Below are 24,678 nucleotides of genomic sequence, written 5' to 3'. Positions count from 1 at the left end.
AGATCTAATACAAAACTCACGACTCTGTTGTATAGGATGTGTCATAAATTAGTGGCGGTTTCGCTGATTATAATTCTATTTTAGCCGGTTTTTTTAATCGATTAGCTTGTTAAATTTTATACAGGTTCTTACCAAATTCCAGAAAATATTAATTATTTAAGAAAAAAGCTCTCTGACACATCAGATTAACATTCGATTCCAATCAACGTAATCTCAGAAAACAATGAACGCGATGAGACACCGATACCATCCTCATGGTGATGAATTAAAGGCAATGTGATCGATAAACATATTTCCTCGCGTGTTTCGTCGTCGCGCCGGTTATCTACGCTCCGGTAATATGCACGCGCGGTTGCTATAATAAATTACTTTTAATTCGAGCCATCTGTACCGCATCCCATCACGGCACGTCGAGCATCACGCATACTTATCTCGGCAGTCGGGGATACCTGTCCGCCCATTTTCTCCTCCGGTTTAATTAAAGCTCCGTGGGAATATTTTTAATCGTCCCGCTTGTATTAAACCGCGCACACCTCTACCCGAATAGAATTTTTCCTATTTATATCTCAGTTTTTGACATTTCGTCGCGAGAGTTACTTTATCGTCAACGATTCGCTGTAACGTCTGGCGTTGCCATTTCTGCACCGTAAATCGCGATAAAGAGTTGCTCGTTTCGAAGGAATAATTTCGCGACTTTTTCTTCCTTCGCGGATATTAATTTAGTAATTTTTATTCCTTTGCGAAGAGTCCGTTCAGTTTTCTGCTTTATAGAAAATTAATTTGGACAGTTTCGTGCCTTTTATAATGTTAACTTCGATATTTTTCTGCTTTGTAGAAAATTAGACGTTTTTGTTTACTAGGAAAAACTCATTTGGAAACTTCTTTGCTTTGCAACAAAACTAATTAAAAACTTGTATTCCTTGTCTAAAAGCAGACCGGAAATTTTGATTAATTCTACGAACATTAACTTGGTGATTTCAGTAATAATTTCAAAAATTGACTTGAAAAATATCCTCGCAATATTTGCAAGTAGTTAATTACGCAATTGGTGTTGCATGTGAAAAGTTAATTATAAAATGTCAAACGGAGACTTCACACCCATCATATTGCATTCTATCTTATAGAAAATAATTTTATTCTAATATTATATAATAATAATAATATTTTTTAGTCTATTGTTTTTGATACTGTTTCAAGACGGAGTCGAAATCCGTCGGTGTTTCATAATGGGTACTTTAACGTTATCCACAAACGATATTTCCCGTTTCCAATTAATTTCCTGAAGAAACGATTCTGCCACTGTCTGGACAATCTCGATATTCTTTCGTTCGTTAGCGCAAATATGGTCGCCGCATTCGCAGGCGACTCGCATTATTTTCTTGGTGCGACTCGCACAATGCCAAAGATAGATAGAAACGAGCGAGCCTAGCGAGCGTAAATCGCAGCAGGAAAATCTGCTCGGCTGCGCGCTGATTACTATGTTCAGCGTCGAAGGGTCGCCATTATTTAGTCGTTTCCATGTCGACCCTCGTTATTTCCAGCACGCGTTTCATTTTCGCGGCGATTTTCGTGGCGATTTTTGCGAGATCCTCGCCGGCAGACCAACTCCAAAGGGAAGAGCTTCGAGCCCTCGTTCCGCGATACGCTATCGATCAATGAAACAACCAGGCCACGATTACCTCTTGTTCGACCAATGATTCCTTGCTCTCCGTAGAATCGCTCGCAGAAAAGAAAACTCGAGAATTGGAACTGAACAGGCTACGCTTTTTTATAGGGATTAATAAATAAAAGATATTGTGTTTTTATTTATGTATTTCATGCGATTAAAGTGACAATTATCTGAAAAAATTATAGTTGAAAAGAAATGTCTCTTTGATACGAATAAATAGTGTCGCAGTATTTCGAAAAAGTTTAGAAATCTTCTATAAAGCTTCCTACTGGATTCAGTAATGTTCCGAATTTTAGCATAACATTTGCAAACTTTTAATAAAGCGCGAGAATCATTGTACGGTCATGTCACAGTGTAGAAGACAATAACAATAATAATAATAATAATGATAAAGATAACAGAGAAAGCATCAAACCGTGTGGAGACAACAAAGGAGAAACGCGATCGTAGGGAGGGAAAAATTGATTGTCGCGTCGCAGGACGTCGGTCCGGCAAGCAAAGAGGCGAAGATCGGAGGGTTGATTAAAAGGGATCCGAAAAACCCGCGGGAGGTCGGAATTTGTTCCATTTTGTCGCGTCGACGCTTTCGCGATCTTTTGTGTGCTAAACACGTCTCGCCGTACAGTACTTTCGAATCCCTAAATCCACGGTGAAAAATATGCAAACGTCAATTTGCAAACTATGATTCTTTTCTGAAATATATTCAAAGTTCCTCGAAGAATGAACACTTGAACATTTCATATTATACACTTTTTTTTCCGTTAATACCAGACAATTTTCATCCTGGTTAAACTTCAACCATTCCAGTCGGAAATTACACGGAAAATTATACTTATTTACCCTTCTGCTTTTTTATCCGTTCCTCTAGTTTCTGACAATTGGTTATAATTTTGCCTTGTTTCATTAAAAGAATGTGGATTTTATACATTTTCCACAGCAAACAACTAGGTCAAATATAAAACTCTAAAAACATCGAGAGAAATTCGGAATAACTTTCTATTATGTACCGAAAGGGGAAAGACACTTTTAACAGGCTCGTCTTTCTTACAATTAACATGGATAGTTTTTATTTTGCATAATGATCCGCAGTCTATTAGTTGGGGTACATGGAGAAACCAACGGGTCCAGAAAGAGTATACGTAAAACACGTGGAGAACCTACCCAGATATCCCATCAGACAAAGATAGAATGGAAAATAGAGACAGAAGAAAATTTAACAGTGCAACCATTGCACTGAACTGTTCTGAAATGTTACGTTGTAATTTCTCATTGCGCCTTAGTGTTACCATAGAAGTGCAAAAGATCGCCGTTCAGAAAAATGATTTTGTCCCCGAATTACCAAAACCACCGTGCGATTCTGTTTCCCGTGTTCGCATTTGTCAATCCCTTTGCTCCAAAGAGCCTGCATCCTCCTGTTTGTCTTCGCAGCGTGTCTCGCGTGCTTTCGTGGCTGTTTGCTCGTTGTTCGCAGTCCGACCGCCCGACACCGTTTTCCACCCCCTCGTTTCACCCCGGTGCCCCATCTCGTCGCGATGCAAACGGCGGAATACTGTGCGGAACAAAGGACGGGCACGATATTTCATCATTGTTACGAATTACTGGGATACATACTTTCGCTATAACCAGCTGTGAATTATAATTTTGGAATTTTCTCAAACCTTCGAGCAGCGCCTGAATTTAATTTTTTCTAAATAGACGCAATGAACATTCCGTTTCTGAATGATTTCTTTTCGTGTCTTAAGTGAATTTTTACATTAACGATTTCATTCCGATATACAAGTTCAATTTTGATAGTTACATATAATTTAGAACATATATTTTAGAAATATAAAAGTTTCCGCCATTCTGCAATTTACTTAGCGTTATTTGAGGTATTGGCAACAGAATAAGGGCAAAATAGAAGACCATTATTCATTGTTTTTCTCAGCACATTTGTTATTCTGTATATTTAGTTTTAGTAGTAATACGTTCTCCAATGTACTTTAATTAATTACTGGTTTTACGATCATTGAGAATTAATTCCAAAGCAATGACGACTGAAACTTTCAGTGGAGACTGCTGAGATTTCAGAGACAATTAGTACGTCTGCAGTCCTCTGATATATCCAAGATCTCTATAGTTTTCTGAGACTGCTAAGACCTCTGGGACTCCTGCCTCCAAAGATTTGCAAGCCAATTAACTAAAACTGACGAAATGAGGCAGAGTACGTTCTAAATGATGAACTTTAATGATTCCTTTATGGATTATAACTAGTCTATCCCATTGAACTAACATAAAATAAATAAGTAAAATAAAGTACAATAATTTAGAACGCGTTCTGATTATTAATCCATCACGTTAGGATCTTTCGTGAGATTTTGATATTCTACTCGCTTTCTTGAAACAGCTTCCGCAGCGTTCGCAGGTCTCGTTTCGCTACAATGATTTTACAGGGCATCGTTTTTGTAGCGTTTTCCTTTCAGTAGGGTAGAAGCCTAACAGCGATTAATCCTGAACAACCGACGCCGCGCGACGGTTAAGCCCTTATCTTGGTGCTCGCACCCGCTCGCAACCCAGATACCTAACCCAGACCTGATTCCGCGGCGGCGTCCGATACAAACGTGACCCAGATTTTGTTCAGATTCAATCCTGACCTAATCCATCGGCCTTTTATCTTATCATTCAAGTTCACGCCCACTCTGCCGCACTTAGATCTGTACCTTAACCTGGGCCTACACCGGCACCCCGCACCCCAACCCTATTCACGGAGCCTTTTATCTTCGACCTAGTCCGGCCAGGTCCGGACCGCGCATATTTTATTCCACCGGGACTCGCCTAATTGCAATGCAAATCCTCGGACGATCTACGGAATCTACTCCGCGAGGAATTGAACAGAATTTCATCGCGACTCGCGAGAAGTTTAATCGAGACATTCGGTTATCAGTTCCAATTAAAGCCGAATCCGTTGAGCTGTCGTCGCTTTATGAGAATTGATCCGAACTTTCTTTCATTTTTATTGTAACGCGTGCACGCGTTCGATCGTTTAATCAATTATTCCGTACGAGAAGTTCGTTGGAATTTCATGTAACAGATTTAACGTCGAAAATTGAAGTTTCGAAAAGTAAATAAAATATATTTGGTAAAGCCCGAATTGATAAGGGCATGGTAGTGATATTTTTTTCGAGGATAGTATTTCTCTTACAAGCAGGAGAATGAGAAACATCGCGCGATCGTGTATTTTGTTTTATAGTACTGTTACGCAAGGATTGCGATATCTCGAGGCAAATCGAGTTTCTAGCGAGTGTACACTGCAGGGCAAAAGTGTTAAGTCTCAATAAAACACAAACTCGACGCCGGTTTCATTAAACTTCTCGCCGGAATACCTTTTACCTTCTTAGACGTGGGACCTAGGCGCAGTTGCACGATAAAATACAGATTCATAAAAGTAATAAATAAGTTGGCGATAGTTCGTACGAAAATTTGCATTTTTTGCAGGAGTATTTCCAGGAGCAAATACCCGGTATGTTTTTATTTTAAAATAAAGACAAAGGCGGAGAAACTATCTGATATATTTTACGGCGTAACCTTTTATGCAGGCGTTTATCTCTATCTTTATTTCGCATAGTTTACATTTAACAGCCTACTTCCACGTTACATTATGATTTTATAGTTCACTTTTTATGGAGAGAATTTTAAACAAAAAGCGCCATCAATGTTTGCCAATCTGCACGTTGTTTCACGTTTGAAAATATCGGGAACGATATCATGAATAATTAAAAGGCGTAACAAGTACCGTAATAAATCGTTTTTAACTTCTTGTTTGTAGATTCCCTTTTTTTTTTTAATGAAAGTTTCGGTAGGAAATAATACAAAAAAATCGGCGAACAAAAGTGAAATTCAGTAAGCACGAAAAGTATACATCTCGGGAGATAGGCGTGTATCACAACAGATTTTCTGTTTCGACTGTAACGGATGTCGAAGTGAAAGCTGTTTGGTGTAGCACAATTATCGAGTATCCTGGACGGCGCTTGTATTGTTGAAAACCAATATCACGCGTTAAAAATTGTCTTCGTGGGACGCCAAGGGAATCCTCGCCCTCGGGATAATAATAACCGCCTTCGACGTTACTTCTGAACCCTTTTTATTATCTGCTTGTCGTCCGACCTATTCCAGTGTCCATTTTGAAAATAAGCTCAGGGTCCGGTACAAATTTCTGCGAACTTTAGTTGACCGCGATTCTTAAATAAGTATATAATTAAAGAAAATAAAAGAATAAAAATATTTATTACGTTATATACATGATTAATTATGTCTGAAAATAAATCAAAGACTACCCACTTGGTCACCAGATAGTAACCGGCACCACTAGTCTATTTCTCAGGAAAACTTTTACCTATCGTTTTCATAGTTTCTGTCATTTTTTCAACCATAATACTGGCAGTTGTCATGAATATTCTAATTATGATTATTAAAGCCCTTTTTCTGATCTCAAAATTCTGTAAACTTCTAGCCCTATGTATCTGATCTATGAAATGTTACCCACCGGTTGAAAGGATACCCTGAGAAACCAATCGCATTAATTACCTCGGCACAACTGTTGCCATAAACTAATCATCGCGGAATGGAACCTAGAAAACATTAACAAGTCCTCGACGTGTTATCACCGTAAGGGGCAGCATCAAAGGGAAACTGGGGAGACAACAATAGAACGTTGATAACTCAAACAGACGTTGCTCGAAATGTTCAATCATCATTACACAAACCATCTAGCCGTTCGGACGTCTTGGCAGCGGTTCGAAACGAGCAAATAACAGTTTTACGGTTGCACAATAATTATTGAAACTAGGCGGCAGAGGCAGCTAGAGCCGGAGAGAAAGCGACCTAGAAAGAGAGAGGGAGAAGGAAGCATCCCTTTCGTTGCGGTACCATTCCCTCGGCTTCCACCTCGCTTCCTCGCGTTGCTCGTCATTTCCGGGTGACGGTGTTTGGCGCTCGTGCCTCTCCGCTTCTCTTCGCTTTCCTTCCACCACTTCTCTCGCTCCCACCGTTGCTCCAAATTTCTCTCTCTCCACCGCTCTGTTTTACCACTTCCACAGCTCCGTTCTACCCCTTCCACCGTTCCGTTCAACCCCTACCATCGTTCTGTTCTATCCCCCACCGTTTCGCGTTCGTAGCAGTGGGAGGAACGGGGAACCAGAAACGGCACCGAGCGTCAGTCGCGTTCGAGCTGCCGACGAAGTCGCGTCGGCTCGAGTGTCTTCCCTCGATGGAGAACGGGTGAACGGACACGGTACGAAGCGTAAATCATTGACACGATCTCGATCTCTCTCTTTCTTCTACATCATCGAACTGTGATCAATGTGGTTGCTGTTGTTCGCTGTGTGCAAACGCTCTATAGCACAATAACTATACCTGGAGCTGCCTCGCCACCCCCACAGAACGGACGCGAGACTCCCTCTCCACCTACGATCCACCCTCTCATTCACTCGTCTTCGCTGAATCGCCAGAGTTTCATTCAATCTGTCCAACCCTGTCGAGTATTTCGCGTTTTCATGTGGGTCTCACCGGACCCACCCCTTCGTCGAATCACGTTTGGCTATGGGGGCTGGTTTCGCAGCTTGACGCCGGTGTTCCTCGGTGCCGTTCCGATAAAGTTGCGCTGGAGACGCGTAGCTTGGCGTTCAGGAAAGATTGTCTGCGCCGATTGCAACGTACCGGAGATATTAACCCTTTGACGACGAATGTCGACGTCAAGACTTTACACCTGACTTCAGAAGTTGCAAGATCGTAATTTGATCATGTACATAGCAAAAGTTCAGACTATATTATTTAGATTCAAAAAATCCTCGTCCGCAAAGGGTTAATTTTTCTTTTTTTTATAATTTTAATAATTTTAGTTTGGGTACTAGAAAAACATTCGTGATTTCTTTAAACATTTTTAGTGGTTTGCAGTTGATCCGCTTGTGACTCGTAACGTTTCGGCATAGGGTTCGTGGTTTTTTGAATGGATGGTTTCATTTTCTGGGAGAATATGTCTTTTGTCTTTGGGATCCAAATTAATCATCTGACATCGCGAAAGCAAGCCTAGCTATAGAATATTACCACTTATTAGTTACCGGTGGTCGCATACAAGATCGCAGGACTTATGTGCTGATTACTGCTTTCGTGATTATGTAGTCTCGCAAGATTTGCATAGGAAATGGGTTGACAGCTCTGCAGTTGTTAACATTTGAGAAAGGACCGAGTATAATATTTTAGCACGAGAAACGGGGTAACAGGCGTCACACTTTGCTAACACGACACTCGTACCTTTTCAGTGTAACGTTCCTGTTTCTCGATGTTTGCTTAAATCATTGCACTTCTTTACGCGTTTCTCATTAAACATCGTTTCCGATTTGTTAGTTCTGTCAAATGCTAGGATACGCAGACATTAATTAAATCTAATTGTATTTTCTTATAATCGTTTGGTTAACGAAACAAATCTTTCGACGATTACTAAATTTTATAAAACGGTGTACTAACATTAGGATCTGCATAAAGATCCGCAGTCTAGTCGTCAGAAGAATATTCTTTGTATTACGATCAATGATGTAGTTAGCTGATATTATATTTCGCAAGAATTTGTCTCCGCCTGCTACAACCCATATTTGAAGAAATGAAAACTGACCTGGCTACAGTAGATGAAACGTTTTCACGTAATATTTCCCAGTCTGTGTTCAATCGAGCAGGTAATACAAATGCACAAATTTCCATTTATTCAGTCTATCAAAGAAAAATTTGCATAAAGCCGGTACTTCGCAACGAAGCTTCGCTAAAATAGCGATAAAATGGGCGGAAAAAAAAAAAGGGAAAAACAAATCAGATTTGAAAGGTCGTTCGAGGAGCGATCGAGTTGACGGTGGAAAGCAATTTTCTCCTGCAATTTCAAGGTGAGGCGGCGCGAGGGAAACCTTTCCCTGTCCCAGATTGTGTATTCTTAACTGGGAATCGAATTTCTTCGTAGCTTAATCCTACCGGCTGACAACTGAACATTGTTGAGAATGAAATCCTCGTCGAGGTACTTACAGTGTCTTCGGGGATTAATCTCGCCTCGCTAAAATTATCCTCCGTTCGCTATCGAAGCTACCCGAGATCGCTGTTGAAGCTATCTTTTATTCGTTAGAAATATCTCATACGTGTTATACTATTGTTTTCAACGTTCGCTTTTTAAATTGCGCTATGACGAAACAATCTCAAACACATTTCCCAAGATTTTATTCGCTAGAAATACCTTTTATGTACTTTACTATTGTTTTCAAAGCTCACATTTTAAATTGCACTGTATTGAAACAATCTCAAATATTTCCCAAGATTTTCTTCGTCTTGCTGGCAGAACCTTTTACGTATTTTAATATGTTCTCAACGTTCGCTTTTGAAATCGCACTGTGTTGAAGACAATCTCAAATACATCCCTGAAAAATTCGATCCCTCGGTATTCGTTACCAAATATTTTCCTAAACTTTTGTGTATTTAATTTTCTAAATTTTCCGTTGCTAAAATTGTTCCAAATAATTAGTACTGATAATTTTGTAAAACGTTCCCGTTAATCAAAGCGATATCTAATATGTTAGAAGATCTACATGATAACTAACACCGTAGAAGATTCAACACTCAAGCCTTTTTAACATTTCACTGATACGATGATTATCACAACAGTAACTAGTACATTGGAGTCACGATAGGGCTCTACCTAGAAAGTGTAGAAGCTTGTGCTTATCTAATTCTAGGTAAACCGATAAGTATACTTTATCTTCAATTGGTGTCAAATTTTTAGTAAGAAAAGAAAAGAGAGCAAAATATATATATATATATATATATATATATATATATATATATATATATACGTTCAAAATAATAATAAAACAAATGTATTCGATAATAAACATAGAAAAAGGTTAACGTAATTAAATAAAAATACATTTCATATTTACATTGGCGCAATACAAATCTTTATCCTATGTTAAGAAGGCTTTCTACATCCAAGAATACGCATTTCCGTTAAAATCGTGTTCAACGAAATCTAAGTATAGAATCTTGTCGATCTACTTAATCTGTGGTCCACCAAGTATACTATCTCGTCCGATCGAGCATGAACGTGCTGTCTCGAGGGGTTCCCTGTAGTTCCCGTTAGCACGATCGTCGAGCATTCGAGGCAGGACGACGGTGTTCCTGCCGGACCAAGAAACGAAACGTAGCCGGCGGCGGAACAGTAAAAAAACCGAGGAGCGGCAGGATCGTAGCTTGTCTTTTTCGTCGGTCGGCCCGATTTATCGCGACCGCAACGTGTCCGTCCTGGAAATAAATGACCAGATTTTGAGAGGGGCTGTACGTTTATGTTCCGCGAACCCCCTTCTTCCCCGAGATTTATCGCTAGTTTGCTAGCGGTAGTTCCAATGATAGACAGCTTCAGTGAAGCTTCATGTTCCGCTGATTACTTATCCTTCGACGGGCAAAATGGCCGCTGACAGGGCAAGCGGTCCTTGATAAAATATTTGGACACAGCTGTTGGAAGTTCGGCCCGCCAGGATCGTGGTTGATTGAATTCCGCGGAAACTCTTGATGCTGGAAAAATATCGCAAATGAGAAAGCTGCGTGTTTTATCGTGGAGAATTCGTCTGTGCTTGCTGATCTGCGAAAAGTTGGTCCGGTGAATTGTTATTACATTAATTTCTCTGAGCGGTTGTTAGTCTTCTTTGTTTCTTTTTTAGGCAGTCAGAGAGCAGGTGTATTATGATTATTTTTTTTCGGACAGAATTAGCAGAGCTCGTTAGATGAAACTTTTTGTCAGTAATAGCCAATGTTTCACTTTATATGTTCAATTTTTGAATAGCCAAATTCTTATCAATTTTGTACGAACATTTCAATATTTTCTCTCAATATTCTATTCTCTATTTATCTCAATATTTTTTCAAAATTCGACTGCGAATTTTATAGATTTTTTAAATCTGAGAATACTTTTGTTTGTCATACAACTTATTGAAATTATTCAAATAGATAAGACATTTTTACGCAACTTACGTTTCTGATCATTATCGCGGACATTTTTTATGTAGCACTAAAATCTGATGTCTATACATATATAACGTCAACAGCATCTCCGTAACGAATTACCCGAAAACCGTTTTGCGTTCGGCCTCGACTTTCGAAATTTCTTGCGATCGAATCATCGGAGCTATCGAAACGAAACTCACCAGATTACTGGTCCACAAATCACGCTGTACATAAAAGTTGTTCGGTGACGAAATATGTCGTGCCGTCGGCGCAACGCGTGCCGAATGCGAGCCTCGAACAAAAAGCAACCCAGGGTCCCGCCGGGCGAAGAAAATTCCCATATATAACGGCGAGTTTCGCGCCGACTGGAAGTGCTTCGTATATTCGCGAAAGGAAGGCGTTTCAAAGCGTCCGATCTTTTTCATCCTCGTCGCGAGTGGAACGGGGTTGTCAGAGTTCGAACAGTCGTATCAGCGGCACGGCGCTGCCTGTAGTTCGGTGAAAGTTTGCCTTTCCGCGCTCGCGTCTACGCGGATACGGATTATCGTCGCTTTTACCTGCGGAGAACTCGAACGGATGGTAAAATTAGCTTCGGGAGTGTCGAAAAAAAAAAAAAAAAGATAGAAGGAGAACCGTGGAAAGCCTTCTCCATTGCGAATCTCTCGACCGAACGAATTTTCAATGGCAGAGTTTTCACGCTTCGGAGGAACGAACGTTCTTCAAACAAAACGATAATTGCACCTGGCGCGACGCGGACGAAGACTGATCACCCGACTGCGGATCTTTATGCAATTTATGGTGTTACAGCTTTCTTTTAACGCAGGAGACATGTATATTAAAGATAATGATAGATCTCTATTTTTTTTTTTCGATGTGAGACATTTAGATTTGCAAACTAATGATTCGATTGTTTCCGAAAATTATTATAGATCCCCAATTTCTCTTTTTTGGACGACTTTTTTCGGTGAATATTATACAATATTCAATATTGCAATGACAACAATGTTACAGAACGTTGTAGAGAATTTTAGACACTAACACAAAACTTTTATATTGTTTATTTATGTACTACATATGTGGAAAGTATCAATGGTCTATGACGAGCTAAGGGTTGATTTATAAACCAACGTGTTCATTTAACACAAAGCTAGACTATAAGAAAATTAGTAGGTATTGTTTTCTGTCAGTAATAATGACTTGAATGAATGAAATGAAGTTCTTTAATAAGTTCTGTATGTTAAAGTGTCTGTTTCCAGCAAGAACTAAGAAGATTAACCCTTTGCGCTACGATCTCTTTCAAAACTGGGTCGATTAATATCTTTTCGTCCTTAATAATTTCCTTGAAGGAATAAGAGGATTTTTGTTTCTTGATTGTCTTCATTTACTTTCATTCCCAAATTTTGACGACAAATGATTCAAATTTTGTTTCAATTTAACAGAAACGACTGGCAATTATGTCTATTAAATTATGTACAAAATGTTCGTCACGAGTCTGGCTTGTTGTCATAGTGCAAGGGGTTAACTTTAGAAAACATAGCCTCAGAAGACAGGTAAAGCCTGGAGATTTTTGGGTGACGCTTGGCTGCCTCGGTGACTGTCGTCGCGAGGTCCCCAACAGGGAGCAATTAGAGAGGTGTCCCGGTTGTCTGTCGTTCGACGGCCAGTAATTTCGAGACAATGCTTGCCAGCTCGTAGACTGTGCAAAGTGACTGTGTCGCTTCAGGTCTTGAGTGACCTAAGGCAAACGCCAGATCAATTGGCCACTCAAGGCCACTTCCCTGACTGCTGGTGACGTCACTGGCCGTCTCTTCTCTTCCTTCTCTCTCTCTCTCTCTCTCTCTCTCTCTCTCTCTCTCTCTCGCTCCCCCTCTCCCTTTCTCTCTCTCTCTCCCTGCCTGTCTGTCTCACTCACTTACTCTATCGGGTTACACGTCTCTTTTCGTGAAACTGAAGCTTCTCCGAGGCTCCTGCAGTGCTTCCGCAGCACCCATAGCGATCTCACATAATCCACCCACCGGGGAGAACAGGGAGAAACTCGGAAACCCGGAAGATTATAATCAATAGCTTGCCCCGACGCGCACCACGTATCGTCCAAGGCTACAAATTACTCTTACCGATGGAAAATAGCAATTTTCTCAAAAGTAACTGATTTGAATCTCTCTTTCTTCGTTGATCTTGATTAACGCTATCTATACTAAATGGGTCACAGATACGATCTTTCACCATCTTAATTAAAAATTCCGTTTAATCGTTTCTCCTGAATTGACTTCCAACCTTTTTTCTAATGATTATAAAATCGATTTGATGAAAATAGATGTAAGTTAAATTTGACCTCACGTTTCTTTATTCGTCGATGATAATTGGAATTTAATTCGCTTGTGATACGCAGTTATTAAAACTGCCATTAGAGACGTGTATTACAATGCCGCGATTCTTTGGCCGTAATAAAATTGAATTCATACTTCTGCACGAGGTCCGCAGTTCGATTGTCGTATTGTGAAAGTACTGCCATAAAGGGCACTGGTAACAATGCTACGCCATTGGTTATCCCCCAGCACATTGTACGATTAATCAACGGTGGAATTTCCTCCCTGTTTTCCGAGGATAAGGAACGGTAACAATTCGAATCCAAATATCGAATTAATCTTGACAAATTTTCTGCAATTTACCACGCTAAAGCGGAATCTATAAATCGATGGAAGGTCGGGAATAAACAATTTCTATTCACTTTCTTTCTCACGGTGAATATTCTTACAGTGATTCATCGACAAATTCCATTCAATTATCCCTGAAAATATTTGAAAAACCATCGCGTACCAAGATCCGAAGTATGTTTCTCTGCTGCGAATGCTTCGTACATTTTTTTCCTTCAGGCTTTCTTGTTCGATTCGAATCGATCGGATGTAGCGGTGGTTTATCAGTGGCACCATTGACAAAGCGTGTTTCGCTCCGGTCATCGGTGACCCCCACGCCGGTGAACGTGTTAAATGATCGCGACCCGGCGAGCAGGGCTTACGTCAGCGGTCGGCCTCGTATGTTGTCCGCGTCGCTGCAAAATTTCCGCGCGCGACGATATCGTCGGGGCCCGGCCTTCGGTACCGATCAATCGCTGGCCGATCGAAATTTATGCTCGGCGGAGCCTCTCATTAACGTGACGTCATTAGAGGCGAGGGAGACTGTTAACGAGTGTGTGCGTGACTGGCACGCGTCCGCGGCGATCATGGGTCGAAAGTTCTTCGACAGGATGGCTCGTCTTTTCCGGTCGACGACACTGCCGATCGATTTTTCCGATCAACGTTGATCCCGTCGATCATTTCTTCAACCGATCGATGCGCAATCTCTAAACAGCGACTATACGAAAAGTACATATTCTCGTATAGAGATGCATATTTTTCGATCTTTTCGATTTTCTTTTCAATTTTTTTTTGTGAGGAAACACCGGTATTTGTTTTACAGTGGCATTTTGCACATAGTTTTATCGATAGCTGAGAATACAGCTTGTATTTTTTCGCATGTGTTTTTTACATATTTTTTTAACACTACACCAATCACCGTCAGTCGAAAGTTAGAAAACATGGGAGTAACGAAATTTTGAGAAACACGAAACAATAATAATCGAACTCCCGACGAACTAACGATTAGAATAAGCCAGTTGCACGGTGAATTGTTTAAAACAAGCGGATCCACGTGGTCAACCGCTGTCTACTCGTTACGCATTGATCACGGTGACAGAAATGTGGCTACGAATTCATTTACCGGCTCATTACAGGCTGCAATTGTTGAGCGCTCCTCGCTGCAGTCACCGCAGTCACAATTGCAGGGCGGTATCAATCAACGTTTCCAGAAAACAGAGTTCCCCCGTCCCGACGACTATTACATTTTAATCGTCGATTGGACCGCGCGATTATAAAGGCGGACGCTTTGCGCGAAACACAGTGCAAAGTGAAACGAAGCGAACCGAATGAAATTGAAACAAGGCTTGTGCTGCGCGTTACCGCAAATCTTATAGAGGAGAGAATGCATTTCTGTTCACAATCTCGTTAACGCGATTTACGAGATATTCTACCGTGGCAATACTGGCTCCTAATTTTCCACCAATTGAAGAATTGAAAATGAAAAATTTCGTGTTTGGAGCAGAGAACGATACTCTTTTGATACAGCATATTCTATGTTCAAATTATTTCTCGTAGCTTCTAAATTGTTGGAAAGTGTGTTAAAATTACGAGTATGCTTGTTCCAACGTCACTTTGAATACCAAGAGCAGTTTCGGTTCTCCTCGATTAATACTTTGCAAAATTATCGGAGGAATTCAATGAATTATTTCGAAGCTGCATTTTCATGGATAACTTTTCGACGAATAAATTTCTCGCAAATAACATTTTTACGAACAACTCTTTTGCGAATAACAACCGGCGAGTGAGACTTGCGAAACGCTGTTCAGTATAACGAGCCCGACAAATGTATTAAAAGAAGAACATGGGAATCGGAGGGTGTTAACTTCTCGAAAATAATTACTGAAATGATCGCATCACCTCGGAGTGGCGCCCGTGGGCGGAGGACAGGAAGATCGTTTGAATCTCGACGTGTTAATTCGTTCGTCGCGTCGCGTCGTGTCTCGGATAAAAAGTAAAAAAGAAAAGAAAAAAAAAAATGAATCTTGCCAACGCCATGCTACGTCACGTCCTCGTCACTTTCATCCAATTACCGCATCTCGGCCGAGCTTATCGCTTTCTTCGTCAAGCGTTCGTTACGTAAATCGTTGACAGCTGCGAGGCTGACCTTCGTCTCGACCGCCAGAAATCGAGTCAGAGCGGCGAGCATAGCTGTGCGCCGTGACAGTCGAAGGCAAAAGTAAAAGCGAGCACCGGCTCGAGTGAAAAAATCATGACGGGAACCGAGGATCTTGCATATTTTACCGTCATCGACCGACAACTCGACGATTAAATTTAGATTCGTGACGCGCCACCCCTGTTTCGATCATATTTCGGGATTTATGATTTCTAACACTGACGCGCGCGCGTCGAAGGTCTGCACTGTCATGTGTCATAATTATGCTTTAACTATTCGTTCGATTTTAAAAGCGAGTTCGCGAATGTTCGCACATTCGTGCGCAGAAACGGCTGTCTTTCAGCAAGTTTCGATATATATATATTTTATTCGAATAGCGAATAAATCGACGATTCAATTAATTGATTGACGAAATTAATCGTGGATTGAAAACGATATCTAGATCTTGACATAATTGCGTTATGAATGAACTTTATTCATTCGTATTTAAATCGTCAACCGCGGCTATGATCAAAAATAATATTTCTGTCGTCAGTTGCAATTAACGATAAAATGAATGCAATCGTCGATTGTGATTAACGATTAACAGTAGCAATCCAATCGATAGTCGTCGATGAATATTCTGCCTAATTCTGCTTTCAACCGTTCTTGCTGGAACGACTATTATTCAATCTCCGTTATGCTAACGCAACATTAAACTAGACCGTCTTGTTCGAGGGAGTACATAGACCATTACCAACAAAGTCGGAACTCTGTAACCGTTGCTATCAAAACATGGACCACTTTCGTAATCTGAATTTTCCTCAAAACTGCATTTCCCTCGATATTAATCACTCCAGAAACCGCGATAGAAAATTCGATACAGCCATCGAATAGAAATTGAATTAACTTGTTATTTCTACCGAAGTACCATTTAAATATTTTCTCAGCAGTTTCTCAGGCAAATCTCCGACCTTGCAATAGTAGTTTTTAAAGACCGAAGCTATAGTCGCGTGACGCAAAGGAAGGGTGCGTCGATGCAAGAAGCAAGCGATTTCGAAATATTTTATCTAGCGGCCGTTTGGGGATGGATAAGTGGATCGTTCTCGTAAAAATCAGCGGGTCGGTGCGGGACGGTGCTGGTTGTCGCTTGCTCGCCGTATAAAATAGTGAAGGAATCGACTCGTTCGTTTTCCGTGGAGAGGCGTCTCCGCGGATGGAAAGGGTGCGGACCGCGCGCTACGTCCTCATGACTAATTCAATCGGGTCACCAGTTGTTTATTGGACTGCGAGTAGCCGGGCGGGCCCGTCTTATTGATTGAAATTCATCCAAACAAGGCGACTAAAAATAAACGATCGTCGTCCGGCCAGGTAACCGGCGAATCGGTGCCGCGAACGTTCACCGCCAAGCATTAACGAGTTTCCGCGCCGTTTAGGCTCGCGTCGCGCACGATACTTTGCAAAAAACGGTTCCCCGCGATCGTTTCGACAAAACGCGACTCGTTTCCATCGATTTTCCTTAGCATTTTCGCCCGGGTTGCAATGGTTTTACTTCGATTTGACTTGAATAGAGCCGCGATGTCTGCAAATGATCGCTTAACCGGGGCGATTTAGACGAATTGAAGGCTTTAGGCACCGATGGAAACGAGAATGGGAGCATTTTTCATAGACTAAGAATATTCAGTTTTAGTAGAAGTTTATTGAACATATTTATTTTATTTTATCAGACATTTTTATTTTATTTTGAGAAACATTTATACGATTGATGCATACACAGCTAATGGTTAAGGTATTTTATTTCGTTATTTATTCGTCATGATGAGGTCAAAGATCCTTTCAATTGCTCCATCAAAATTACAAAAACTCAAAATAATAATAGCAATAATAAATTAATAACAGTAGTAGTACAATAATAATAATAATAGAACAAGAATAATAAGAACAATTTAGTGGCTGTGATAAATCTGTTTGCAGTAAACTGCACTCGAAAATTCGAAATATTTCGAAACATTAGCGCACAGTTGTAAGACATAAGAGGTTGTTTTGCTAAATATAGCGCGGCCTTCTTCGCCAAGAAGTGCTAAAGTCACGGGTAATAGGCGGACTGTGGGGGTATGTTTGCGCAAATATAGGCTTCCGCTGATTGGTTTACAAAACCAGCAATCAAGCGGGACACGTGCTCACGTTCTAGTACGGGTTCTGTCGAGTTTTAAATCAAATAGAAGACTGATCAAACCTTAGTACATTTTGTAATTCCTTCTATTTAATAACGACGGATGTTCAAGGGTATCGAACGAAATACTTTCTTTCAATCGTGTTCGCCGCCAAGAGAAAACGGTTGCGAAACCTGTTTACTGGTTTCGCGTCGCTGTATTTCTCTACAAAATCATTCTTTTTCGTATTCTTCGTTTGCTGTAACATACTTGTATCGTATACTGTGCGTTTCAGCGTGTAACCCTTTTTTGTTCTCGAAATTAGAATTTCGTTTTCTTCGGTTAGAATTCTGCTTACGGTACACTGTTTCAAGGACAGTAACTTCTATTAGATAGCGGAAGACGATTAAGAATGTTAAATGCAGTGATACTTTATTTTATCAGGAAACAATGGAAGATCGATGTAACCAATTTTCTTTCTTTAAAGTTCTAACCTTTCTTCGTAGGTTTTCATTGACACGACTGCGTGTAATACCGGTATTAATACCTTTTCAATAAAAATGTTTAAACCCTAAAACTTCTCGTTACACACTTGTTATCAAAACCTTATTGTCAGTGGTGCAAATATTAAATATTCTTTTTATCAAAAAGAATTGAATGTTTGAAGAAGGTATTGATATCTTTCCCGCGCAATAGCTTGTTAAATTATAACTGCGTTGAAATTACAATATTTGCGAAGCATCAAAATGAATGAAAAATCTATGAAAAATTTATGAACAATCTATCCTAGCCAGGAACCCATCTAAACAGTTATGTTTGTCGCAAGAGAATCTCTGTACGTGTAGAATTGTTTAAGGAAAGTAAATGTTACCCTTGGGAATAGTTTTAGAAAATGTTCTCATAGAATTAGATATCTTGGAATCCGATCGGATAGCAATTCTATGGAAATAAGTCGTATCGGAATGTTTATAAAACAATGAACATTACGTTAGGATTAAAGATAACTATTATAACGTTCAGACTATCAATTTAGCCTTGCTAATTATTGACTATCGTTGCACTACTAATTGAACAGCATTCGGGCCCGACAACAAAGAGAACCTGCTCTCCCTATTCAATGGTAGACCCCCCTCTTCACCGTCCGTTCACATCGAACCTCGCCCCGTGAGAACATTTTTTAAAACAGGGTCCCGTGTCTCGAACCTAATCAAAAGTCCCGTAACTCTTTGGACCCCACCGAATCCCGAATATTCATTGCTCTATGACGAAAGATCATCCTCTTGTAGACGATTCGCCGGATTTCCCGGCTCGAATCGCTCGATCTTCGCGTCGCGATCTCCCCCTCGATCGCGTCGCAATCGGCATAGCGTGTTGGCCCCCTCCCCCATTAATCGATCTTCCGTAACTCGAGCAAACGAACGAACCAGAACCAGATCGAAAGAGGACGCGATTCGCGCGCGAATCCTCCCGGCGGAATCATGTCTCTAGACGAAGGTGAACGATTGCTCCCCAGAATCCTCGAAGACCTCACCGGAACCGACAAACGCTAACTCCCACCATCTACCAAGGATACACAGACCTCGCTCGAAGAGTCCTGTCGAAGAGAAACGGGGAAGATGGCGACGGATCGCGAGCTCGAAGATTCCAGAATCCGTCAGACGAGGTCCGAGGAGCCAGCCGGCGAGGACGAGAACGAGAACGGAAGAACGGTCTGAGGGAAGGACAAGAGAACAGCGACCTCGCGTGGACCCAGTCGACCCAGCGGACGATCCAGAAGAGGATAGTCCGATATATCGTAAGATAGAGATCCAGGTCGGTCCGTCGGCCGATCGAGAGCAAACCACAGGGGTGGTGCGAACACCAGGGTGAACACCAGCCGGCAGACTCGGTGTGTCCCAGCCGGTGTTCGATGAGAACCGAACAAGATTTGGTGCATACCCAGCGTACGTGAGAAGGTCCTCGGGCAGGAGGACGGGGCGCCGAAGAGATCGTCCTCGACGACGACGATCACCACGACGACGATGCTCCGGTCGCCGGCCCGCGTCGTTCTCCAGGACTCCTCTTCCGCCTCGACGTCCTCGACCCTGTCGGCGCCGCCGACGCCGGTCCACCACGGCGCCGGTTCTGCCGCCTCCTCGCGTCTTTCCCTCCTCGACACCTGCCACAGGAAGATCAGGTTCTTCGGCGAGCTTGTCGCGTGAGTCCCACACACCGTCTCTATCTATCTATCTATCTATCTAACTCTCAATCTCTCTCTGTCTCTTTTTCTCAATCTCACTCTTTCTCTCTAACTTCTCCTAATGTCTAGATATCTTTCACGTATCTGGCAGTGGGATATCACCCCTGACTGTCCGACCTCCGTCATTAACTCTTTAGGGATGACATCTTTGTACCGATTCTCGCCGATGGCTTTCGAAATTGATCACCCTCTTACCGATTGGAACAATTGCTAGGGAAAATCGGGTACACGACATTTCAGGCCGGGTCTGATTATACTCAGATATCCGAACATTACTTGGGTAAAGTGTTAACAAATTATTACTTGAAATCTACTACATATGAATGTTAATGAGACTTCTCTAGATCTAAATAAGATTTCATTCTTCGATTGTTAACGCTGAACCTACCAGCGTTAAAAGTAACTGGATCGATTTTTCTTAGAAAAATTACTTGATTGGATTTATTTAGACATCATTTCCCATAGAAATATCGTTGTCATTTTAATAATCGTTAAATAATAAAAATGAAGTGAATCATTTAGTGTTAGCATTTAGGAGCGAAAGTAAGCGAAGACGTACAAGAAACTGTTTATGGAAACGATTAAAACTGCTAATTAACGTAGCTAGCAAAGCAATCGTATTACAAAGGATTAAACAGATGATTACATTACAATACAGGATGAATCCTAATAAAATCATTTTAGATTTTATAACATTAATTATTTTAGATTTTGTAATCGTTTTGTATTTATCAACTCTTTGAACTCGAAGCTATCTTTACTCTGAATTCGAAATAAGTTTTCTGATTCAATATTTCTATTCCGTATGCCTTAAACGCATTTTATAAAAGAAATTTGCTTATGTTAAAATTCTGTTGAAACGTTACGTAACAGTTTTAAATGTTGAGTTGGGATCACCAGTCGAGCGTGAAGGGTTGAAGCTGAGTGCTAAAAGCTACCAATGATGCAAAGTAGCCGTAAATTATGCGAGTACATAGTCATCCTTGAAGGGTTAATCAACTATCCTAAGATGCTGACTAATCCAGTGAAGACCGCGACGTGGTCGTGTCAGGTTTCAAAGTCCTGAGAGTTTGCGATCTAGTATGATTGTGCATCTTTCATCTATCAGGGAGAAGTTTTCGGTACATGCAAAGACGGTGAAGAGTATCCCTAACCGAGACATCGAACACGTGGTGTGTTAATTAACGCATTTGCGAAAAGAATTTGAAGCGTGACAATATGGACTGGCACTTATGCTTCCGTATCGTAGAAAGGTCGGACAGTTTGGGGTAGAGATCTGCTTGCGTGGGTGGCTGATGTGCTGCGATGTTGTGTTGGGTAGGCAGGGTGTCCTCCGGCGGAATAGTTGCACCAGGGAAGTCCGACGTTGATCGGTCCTACATCTACTTGGTTGATCTTTGTTCTCTCCCTCTGTCCTTTGGGCAAAGTCGAGCGTCTGAGTCAGAGCCGCCCCTAGAGATCGCGCGGCCCAGAGCAAACCCGGTCCTTACGAAAACACGCTGTACTTGGTATAAAAACTGTCTAATTTGAAACAAAGAGCATCTGCAATAGAATGGCAACGATTATTCGATATCCTATCTTGATATAACTAGACTGCGGACCATTATGCAAATTTGTATCTTCGTGCGTTACGTACAAAAATTATAATTAAAGAAAGGCTCCTCCCGACATCGACGAAAATATTATTCGTTGTAAAATGAAAATAAAAAATGTTACTAGACCTACATGATTTATCAATTCTCCTGAATTTAAAAGAATCTACGAATGCCGTAAACGCATTGAGATCCACGGTCTGATTATAACTGGACGAATAGCATTTTATTGAAATAAAAATTCAGTCGAGTAAGGATTTGTTGGTGCAGGAATTTATACGGAGAATAATTGATCCGAATGACAATGATGGAATGTAAAATGTTTTGCCATAGTTTGTCGATTCACTTCTTCCATGTTACTTTTTCGAATTTATCGAATTATTTATATTTAATATTTTTCGAATTATTCGAATAATCGTTTATTCTTAGTTTGAATTCTTATTCCGTATAATTCGAAGAATTCTTAATTCGAATAATTCGACAAGGTCTCAACACAAATAATTCGAGAAATTTTTAATTTTAACAAAGAATCATTCGAATAAAGTATGATTGGACTAAATAGAATGATTTATGATGAGAAGCACTGTCACGTTGCTTAAAAGAAGGTATCATTTCTAAACTAAACTAATTGACACAAGGAGCAATGGGGATCGGTCGCCCACTCCATCTAATCACGTCTCTTGTTCAGCGCGTAACGTAGCCAATGATCAAAAGTCTGGAATGAAAACAAAATGGAACAGGTTAGGGGGCGAGGAGCGGACGATCGTCTCCTCTTATCCCTTCCCGCTTGCGTCATTTAGTTTATGCGCAGTGTTCCATTTTCTCGGTTCCCGATATTAATTTCAGTTTCTTAACGTTGTACGTTCGCGTAGGCGTAGGCTGCCAGTAAAATTCCCGTACTCGAATAATACATTGCAAGCCTGCGAACATGGCAGTAACACTGCGCGACGAAAATATGACAACTTTTCTTCTGTATTTCATAAACATTGAACACATATTTAAGACATGTATGATATTCGTTTAAAATAATCATATGATACAAGATAAATATAAAAAAATATCTGTTTAATACATTTATTTGCTACATAATGCAATGAACATTTAATTAAGATGTTAATTAGTTATGAATAATCACATAGGAATAAGTTATAATGCTCTTGCGTCTTGTAACTGTTGCACCTTATTTACAATTGGTTAGGCTTGAGTCGTTCGTTTCCTAGACATACCTGCGAATAGAGGAAACGCGTTTTGCGAGCACGTTAACATGGATCGGTTAGCGACAATCGTTCGTACATTTTTCTCAGCGCCTTCTTTTGAGCAACGGACAGTAATTGATTCGGATCATTATCATCGACGAATATTTTTTCGAAACGATCCGAATAACGTTCAACCCTGGTGCCAAGGGCGGTTTTGGTCCGAGTCTCTCCGAAAGAATGCAGGGGCGAGTACAATCAATGGATGCTGGTGTGAGTGTGGAAGAGCGTAAGAGCGTGTGAAGAACGCGAGAGCAGGTGAAAAGGAAGTGTACAAAGAACGGGGAACGAAAGAAGAGAAGAAAGTATGAGAACCGTAAAATTGCTCTTAGACTCTAGCCGACGATGGGTCCAGGTTGTTGGACATCCCTGGAGCAATCGAATCGTTTTTGCGGAAACGTCGAGGTTGCGACTCTCGTTTCTCCTCTTATCGCGTCGGATCTCGAAGATCGGAAATTTTGCGACAGTCGCGATTCTGCGAATCGTCCGGGATCCCTTCCTATGGAAGACACCTTGCATACGTTGATATTACGTATCTACTCTGCCGCAGTTGGTTGGAAACTGATAACGCAATCGGAGGGTGCTCGTCGTACGTTCTGAATTAATCTAAGGAAACCTTTAGATGTAACCGTTGTGCGCTGTTCAGGAAATTATGCTTTTCGTATTTCAGAAGATTACGTCGAGCTGACGTTGCAGAAATATATTTATGCGCAACAACTGTAAATATATTTCTACTGCAATAGTTGCGAATACATTTACCGATAAAAGTTAAGGTACCGTACATTTCGTTAACATTTGAGTGAAATATATGTTTCATTAAATAAAAAGTACGCCGTTGTAGTGTTGAACGTATTTTTATATTACAGTATTGTTTTATTTAGATGAAGAAGGTGATTCGAAATAAAAGAAATAAAATCAAATAGAAATTAAAAATTAAAAAATAGAAAAATAATATTAATACATTCGTTGACGCAACACAAATTTGTATTCTATGTTAACATTTATTATACCCGAATTTTGTCGGTAAATGAACATCTTCGCAAGAAAATTGCGATTAAAAGGAAAATTTACGTATCGAATCGACCTGAACAATGCATAGAGATTAGTGTAAAATTAAAGTTCCCCAATAATTGCGGTTGCATTGTCTTTTCCAGCCGACACTGTAAAGTGTCTTTCTGTCTGTCTACTTTGGTGTATTACGGCTAAAAGTCATCGATTCTGTTTTTGCATGGCATCGCTCACTGATCACGCATAGAGGAACGGAGTTTTCGATTGTTTGACGCTTCCCCTGTCGGGTCTGGGTATTACTCTATCTTCTTGCTTGATAGGGAACACTCCCGACCCCCCCACTGACGTTGTTTGGCTGAAGAATGTGACAGCGACCTGTCATAAATAATATCGGGATTAAGAGAAATAGAACGAACCCTAGCATAAAAAACGTAAACACTTGAGTTTTTCTTTTCTGACGTCAGCTCTCCTACGTTGCCAGTAGGTTCGCCCTCGGCGCGTGGCTGTTCCATTACAAACCGCGCAAAGCGTGTTGAGCAGCTCTGCGCTCGCATTTTACCGCATTTTCGTAACTTCCCCTCTACCTCTCGGACGTTAGAGACCCGTAGCGGACGGCTGGCGGATATATCCGCCGAAGCGTGTTTACCGTAGCGGACGGCTGGCGGATATATCCGCCCAAAATACTGCGCGCTCCAATACCCGTCGTCCACAGCGACGCTCGCTCGTCGAACGCCGCCGTCCGATGCCACTTCCACTGGAGATCTGAAATAAATCTTCTGGCTTATAGTATTTCTATCTTATGCGATAAAGTGCATTTTATTAGGTTGGTGCATATGAATACTATATACTATTTATCCTGTATGAATACTATATACTATTTAGCCCGTAAAAACTGTCCTAAATGTTTAAAATAGCGAAAGTCGCTTGGCGAAAGATCTATATTTTATAAAATTTTATATTTTACTTCATTTAATTTCGCAATTGTTTT

General features: G+C 40.8%; 1 protein-coding gene across 7 annotated transcripts in view; it reads left to right on the top strand.

Annotated features, from left to right (window-relative positions):
• The window catches only part of Mob2 (MOB kinase activator 2), a 75,959-nt gene that overhangs the window by 35,752 nt on the left and 15,529 nt on the right, over positions 1–24,678 (top strand). For 3 of the 7 annotated variants that reach the window (XM_078188091.1, XM_078188101.1, XM_078188071.1), the window contains one exon: positions 19,112–19,795. The exons of 3 other annotated variants lie outside the window; for them this stretch is intronic. In XM_078188091.1, coding sequence (XP_078044217.1) covers positions 19,620–19,795 — 176 coding nt within the window. In that variant the 5' untranslated portion in view covers positions 19,112–19,619. Of the gene's footprint in view, positions 1–6,824; positions 6,939–19,111; positions 19,796–24,678 lie in introns of those variants that run through there. One more of the 7 variants, XM_078188082.1, reaches the window with a different exon arrangement.

The sequence above is a fragment of the Augochlora pura genome, chromosome 2 (genome assembly GCF_028453695.1).
Source record: "Augochlora pura isolate Apur16 chromosome 2, APUR_v2.2.1, whole genome shotgun sequence".
In the NCBI taxonomy this organism is placed as follows: domain Eukaryota; kingdom Metazoa; phylum Arthropoda; class Insecta; order Hymenoptera; family Halictidae; genus Augochlora; species Augochlora pura.
The sequence above is the reverse complement of the archived record's forward strand: the minus strand, read 5'-3'. Positions and strand labels throughout refer to the sequence as shown.